Source organism: Hyperolius riggenbachi, chromosome 3, assembly GCF_040937935.1.
Source record: "Hyperolius riggenbachi isolate aHypRig1 chromosome 3, aHypRig1.pri, whole genome shotgun sequence".
Lineage (NCBI taxonomy): Eukaryota > Metazoa > Chordata > Amphibia > Anura > Hyperoliidae > Hyperolius > Hyperolius riggenbachi.
The window spans coordinates 120,288,618-120,294,617 of record NC_090648.1 but is presented as its reverse complement, the minus strand read 5'-3'; the positions used below and the strand labels follow the sequence as shown (position 1 = coordinate 120,294,617).

The 6,000-nt window shown below is 52.2% G+C and overlaps 1 protein-coding gene across 2 annotated transcripts in view; it reads left to right on the top strand.

Moving 5' to 3' along the window:
• The first annotated feature begins 649 nt into the window (after window positions 1-649).
• Window positions 650-6,000, top strand: part of GPAT2 (glycerol-3-phosphate acyltransferase 2, mitochondrial) — a 128,612-nt gene continuing 123,261 nt past the window's right edge. Inside the window, exon 1 of one of the 2 annotated variants that reach the window (XM_068274838.1) lies at window positions 650-760. In XM_068274838.1, the coding sequence (XP_068130939.1) occupies window positions 712-760 (49 nt within the window). In that variant the 5' untranslated portion in view covers window positions 650-711. Of the gene's footprint in view, window positions 761-837; window positions 992-6,000 lie in introns of those variants that run through there. The other variant, XM_068274839.1, reaches the window with a different exon arrangement.

The window sequence follows — 6,000 nt, the reverse complement described above, 5'->3', positions numbered from 1 at the left end:
TAGCCAGGGATAGGTGTAGCCAGTGGTAGGTGCTGCAGCATAGATAGCCAGGGATAGGTGCAGCCAGTGGTAGGTGCCGCAGCATAGGTAGCCAGGGATAGGTGGAGCCAGTGGTAGGTGCCGCAGCATAGGTAGCCAGGGATAGGTGGAGCCAGTGGTAGGTGCCGCAGCATAGATAACCAGGGATAGGTGTAGCCAGTGGTAGGTGCCGCAGCATAGGTAGCCAGGTATAGGTGTAGCCAGGTATAGGTGTAGCCAGGTATAGGTGTAGCCAGTGGTAGGTGCCGCAGCATAGGTAGTCAGGGATAGGTGTAGCCAGTGGTAGGTGCTGCAGCATAGATAGCCAGGGATAGGTGTAGCCAGTGGTAGGAGCCGCAGCATAGGTAGCCAGGGATAGGTGTAGCCAGGGATAGGTGTAGCCAGGGATAGGTGTAGCCAGTGGTAGGTGCCGCAGCATAGGTAGTCAGGGATAGGTGTAGGCAGTAATAGGTGCCGCAGCATAGGTAGCCATGGATAGGTGTAGCTAGAATTAGGTGGCCAGCACAGAGAGCCGGAGGGAGGGAAAGGGGAATAATACTCACTTATCAGCAGCCAAGTCCTCACGCGTGTACTGTGCTTCCTTCTACTTCCTGTTTGTGCTTCCATCATCTCCTTGTAATAGCACCCAGGGGGCGCTGTTTCAGGAAATAAGATGAAAGAACAGGAAGACCAATGAAGCTCGGACGGGTACAGCTTGGAGGACGGAGCTGGCTGCTGGAAAGTGAGTATTTATCCCCACCGCTGTTCGTGCGCCGCCGCTCCGCGGCTCCGCCCCCCGGTAGCCCCGCCCCCCGAAAACCGGTAAAACGAGATTGTGCACAGTACGATTACCGTGCACAATCATACCGTGGAGTATCCTCAATACCACCGGTATACCGCGGCAACCGTACTGCCGACGTGATTGAACATATTTTCTGGTCAAATCTGCCACATGGTTGAACGTATTTTCTGGGTAAATCTGCTCACATTATGTGTATTTTCTTGAGAAAACCTGCACAATTATGTGAATTTTCTTGGGAGAGGGTCACCAAAACTTGGGCCCACTGTCTTTGCGTTGCACTTTTAAAGGGAACCCGAGGTGAGAATAATATTGAGCCTTCTGTATTTATCCCCTTTTAACCTCCTGGGCCTTACCCACTCTGGAGGGTTTGCAGCCACAGTCCTCCTGGATGATTTTAAGCGATCGCGTAGTTGTAACAGCAGCTTCAGCTAGCACTAGGCTAGCTAGCAGTGGTGGTCGGCATCCTCAGATTACTGTTGATCCCCCCCCCCCCCCCCGTTCGCCGCTAAATACATTACCCAGCCTGGATCCAGCGTTCGGCGCAGCCTCCCCGGACGGCTCCGCTGTTCTCTATGGGAAGGATCGAACATGACGTCATGCGCAGACCCGATCCTCCCCATAGAGAGGACCGGAGATGTGCAGGGAGGCTGCACCGATCGCTGGAGCCAGGGGGGGTTAATGTATTTAGCGGTGATCGGTGGGGGATCAACAGTAATCTGAGGATGCCGACCACCACTGCTAGCTAGCCTAGTGCTAGCTGAAGCTGTTACAACAATGTGATCACTTAAAATCATCCTGGGGGACTCCTGGGGACAGCCGGTGGTATGCCCAACACAGTGTCGGGCATACCGCTAAGGAGGTTAAGCAATACCAGTTGCATGGCTGCTGTGCTGGTCCTCTGCCTCTAATTCTTTCAACCATAGACCCTGAACAAGCATGCAGCAGGTCAGGAGTTTCTGACAATATTGTCAGAACTGACAAGATTAGCTGCATGCTTGTTTCTGGGGGTAATTCAGTTCACTACTGCTACCAAATAGATCAGCAGGGCTGCCAGGCAACTAGTATTGTTTAAAAGGAAATGAATATGGCAGCCTCTATAATCACTCTCACCTCGGGTTCACCTTAAATTAATTAGAGAGTGCAGTTGCACACATGCGCAGAGAGTGCCCGGCAACAGGAGCGCGATCTAGGACGCGCTCCGCCGGGCCAGCGCAGACGTACTACTCCGGGTCATTGCGACCCGGAAGTAGTAAGAGCCACAGCGACATGACAGTTTGGGCAGCCGAACAGTTCGGCTGCAGTTCGGCTAACAGTTCGCCCAACTCTAAAGGGTACTAAAACCTAATTGCCTTTATTATTAAAAGTAATATGCGTGTATACCAATCAAACTAGGAGAAAGAGAGACTGGGAGGGTCCTTGTTTATCCCCACCCACCACACACACGCACACTAAACAGTGTTTCATGGAGCGGGGTGCAACTATCTCCCAGGTCCCTTTAAAGGACTTACGAGGCCAGATTTGTAAAAAATACATAAAACGGTCCCCGACCGCGCGGCCCGGGTCGTGCTCCCCAGCCTTCACAAAGATGGCCGCCGGAGCTGGCCGCGGCTGTGCAGTCCGCATAGCCGCGAGTGCGGCTGCGCAGCTCTAAGGCCAACTCCCTGATCCACGCTACTGTTACGTAGATCGGGGGGTTGGCCTTAGAGCTGCGCAGCCGCACTCGCGGCTATGCGGACTGCGCAGCTGCGGCCAGCTTCGGCGGCCATCTTGGTACAGGCGGGGACCGTTCGGGGGCATATTAAGCAGCGGGGACCAGGCGGAACGGCACGGAGGGCGTGGACGGCGTCCTCCGTGCCTTGCAAACACACACAGGTAGCTAACTTTTTTAATGTATTTTTTACAAATCTGGCATCGTAAGTCCTTTAAAGAGAACCCGAGGTGGGAATTACTTTTACTATTGGGGCACAGAGGCTGGTTGTGCGCACTAAGACCAGCCTCTGTTGCCCCATCGTGTGCCTCCATGTCCCCCCTGCTCGCCGCTATACCCCCCGCATTGCTGGCTGTGTCGCCAGCTCAATGTTTACCTTGCGCTGTCAGTCAGCGCCGCTCCCCCGCCTCCTCCGCATCGGCGCCACCCGCCGCGTCACTTCCCTCCTATCAGCGGGAGGGAAGGGACACGGGCGGGTGCGCCGATGCGGAGGAGGCAGGGGAGCAGCGCTGACTGACAGCGCAAGGTAAACATTGAGCTGGCGACACGCTGCGTGTCGCCAGCAATGCGGGGGGTATAGCGGCGAGCAGGGGGGACATGGAGGCACACGATGGGGCAACAGAGGCTGGTCTTAGTGCGCACAACCAGCCTCTGTGCCCCAATAGTAAAAGTAATTCCCACCTCGGGTTCTCTTTAAGGATACCTCGCACTTTAACACATACATTGGGTTGCTGGTGGTTTACAAGGCATTTTATGACAAGGTGTGAAAATATCATCTAGGTGAAAAGTCAGGAGGAAAAGTGAATTGCATATGGGCCATTGAGTAGTGTATGGCTAGCCTTATCACTATTGACACTGCAAGGGCACTTAAGGTGCTCCCTGCTGTAATGCTGAGTAAGAGCCACACATTAGGGCCATTTACACTAATGAACATAGGTGACCATATGCTGCGCACCAACGCTTTTCCTCCCGTATGGCTGTGTGTCAGAGCTAATTACACTTTCTGATCAGGAGGCCAGTGGACATGTGGATGGATTTAAAAGGAGTCTGAAGCCTAAGTAAAAAAAAAAATCCAAAGAAGAGGGAAGGCTCTGGGTCCTATAGAGTCTTCCCGTTCTCCTCCCGGCACCCGCGTTCCCCCGCAGGCTCACCTGTTATCAGTCTACGACTGTTCGGTTGTAGACTGCTCTCTTCCTGGTTGGACTGGCTTCAACAGTCTTCGGAAGAAATCGGGCTTCTGAAGACGGGCCGCTACGTATTAGGCCCGCACGCGCACTCGTTTTGTGCACTCACGCAGGAGCAGTACAGAGCTGCCTGTCTTCAGAAGACCTAGTGCGTCTGAAGACTGCCGAAGTTTCCCGCGGCAGGAGATTTAATCCGTGAAGACTGAGAGGGAACAAGGATACTGGCAGGAGAAGGAAGGCTCTATAGGACGCAGAGCCTTCCCTCTCCTTTGGTAAGTATCTGTTTTTTTTTTGTTTTAAATCGGCCTTCAGATACTCTTTAATGTTATTAATAGGACCCATTCTTAACCTGCCTGATTCCTGCGGCCGCGGGAAAGTTTTTTGCAAATGTTTTTTAAATTTATCATGTAGCTAGCCTAGCGCTAGCTACATGATTCCCCCCTCCCTGCGGCGTCCCTTCCACCCCTCTGATCGCCGCTGACGCAATCACCCGTCCGGAAATCCCGTTCTGAACGGAATTTCCAGGAAGGCTTCCCCCGTCGCCATGGTGACGACCGTCGTGACGTCATCGACGTCATGGACGTCATGACGTCACAGGGAGTCCACCCCTCAGCGCTGCCTGGCACTGATTGGCCAGGCAGCGCACGGGGTCTGGGGGGGAGGCTGCATCGCGGCGGATCGGCGGTGGTGATCAGGCGCAACACGCAGCAAGCAAAGTGCTTGCTGCGTGTTTTTTCAAAAAAAATTATTCAGATCAGCACAGCGGGGCCTGAGCGGCGACCTCCGGCGTCTCTGGACGAGCTCGTCCAGAACGCCAGGGAGGTTAAAGAGAACCAGAGAGGAATAAAATAACATATTTATACATAAATACATCAGCCTGGATCGCTCCCACGCTGCCTTTCTCCGCTGCCTCTGTCCGCCGGTAACGGGTCCCGTCATTTCGGCCAGTCGACGCAAGCGCAGTGAGCTCCCTCCGTACTGTGCAGGCGCATGCGTACAGAGCCGGAGGGAGCCCCTGGGCATGCGGAAGACTGGCCGCGTCCAGCGGAAGTGATACCGGCGATAGAGGCAGTGGAGGATGACGGCGTGGGAGCAATCTAAGCTTATGGGGCTGGAGGAAGCCCCAGGTATGTATAACATCTTTTTTTTCATTTTTAGAATACGCTCGTCTCTGGTTCCCTTTAAGGGACAACTGAAATGAGTTTTATGGAGGTGGCCATATTTTTTTCCTTTTAAACAATACCACTTGCCTGGCTGTCCTACTGATCTATTTGGTTGCAGAAGTGTCTGAATAACATCAGAAACAAGCATGCAGCTAATCTCGTCATATCTGACAATAATGTCAGAAACATCTGATCTGCTCCATGCTTGTTCAGGACTTATGACTGAACATATTAGAGGCAGAGGATCAGAAGGATAGCCAGGTAACTAGTGTAACTTAAATGGAAATAAAATGTGGCAGCCTTCATGTACCTCTCACTTCAGGTTCCCTTTAAAGGGAAACTGAAGTAAGAGGTATATAGAAGCTGCCATATTTATTTCCTTTTAATCAATACCAGTTGCCTGGCAGCCCTGCTGGTCTATTTCTCTGCAGTAGTATCTGAATAACACCAGAAACAAGCATGCAGCTAGTCTTGTCAGATCTGACTTTAACCACTTCTCTACCACTGGGTTTTTCACCTAAAAACCACAGCAATTTTCACATTTAAGGGAGGCAAGGGTTAATGGGCTTAATGGGGGTATAAATTATTTAAAAAAAACCTCACTGATGCTGATCAGTCACTAATGCTGTGTTAGTTATCTGAGATCCTCTCACGAGTGATCTCAGTAACTGTAACAGCATAGTGACTGATACAATGTTTACACACATTCTGCATGAATAAGCACTGTCATTGGCTTTGTGAACACATGTTCACATCAGCCAATCACAGACCAGCGGGTGCCCGACGCGTATGCACGTCCGCGTGCACGCGAACGCGAACGCGCACGCGAACGCGAACGTGATCGCGCACAGCAGGAAAATAAACAGGAGTTGCCTATCTACGCCCCTGTGACTCAGGTGAATTTTAAAGGGGCGTAGATAAGCGTGGCAGAGGTTGTTAAGTGGTTAAAGTCTGAAACACCCGATCTGCTGCATGCTTGTTCAGGGGCTATGGCTAATAGTATTAAAGGCAGAGGATCAGCAGGGCTGCCAGGCAACTGGTATTGCTTAAAAGGAAATAAACATGGCAGCCTCCATATACCTCTCTTCAGTTCCCCTTTAAAGGGACTCCGAGCACCTCTCATGG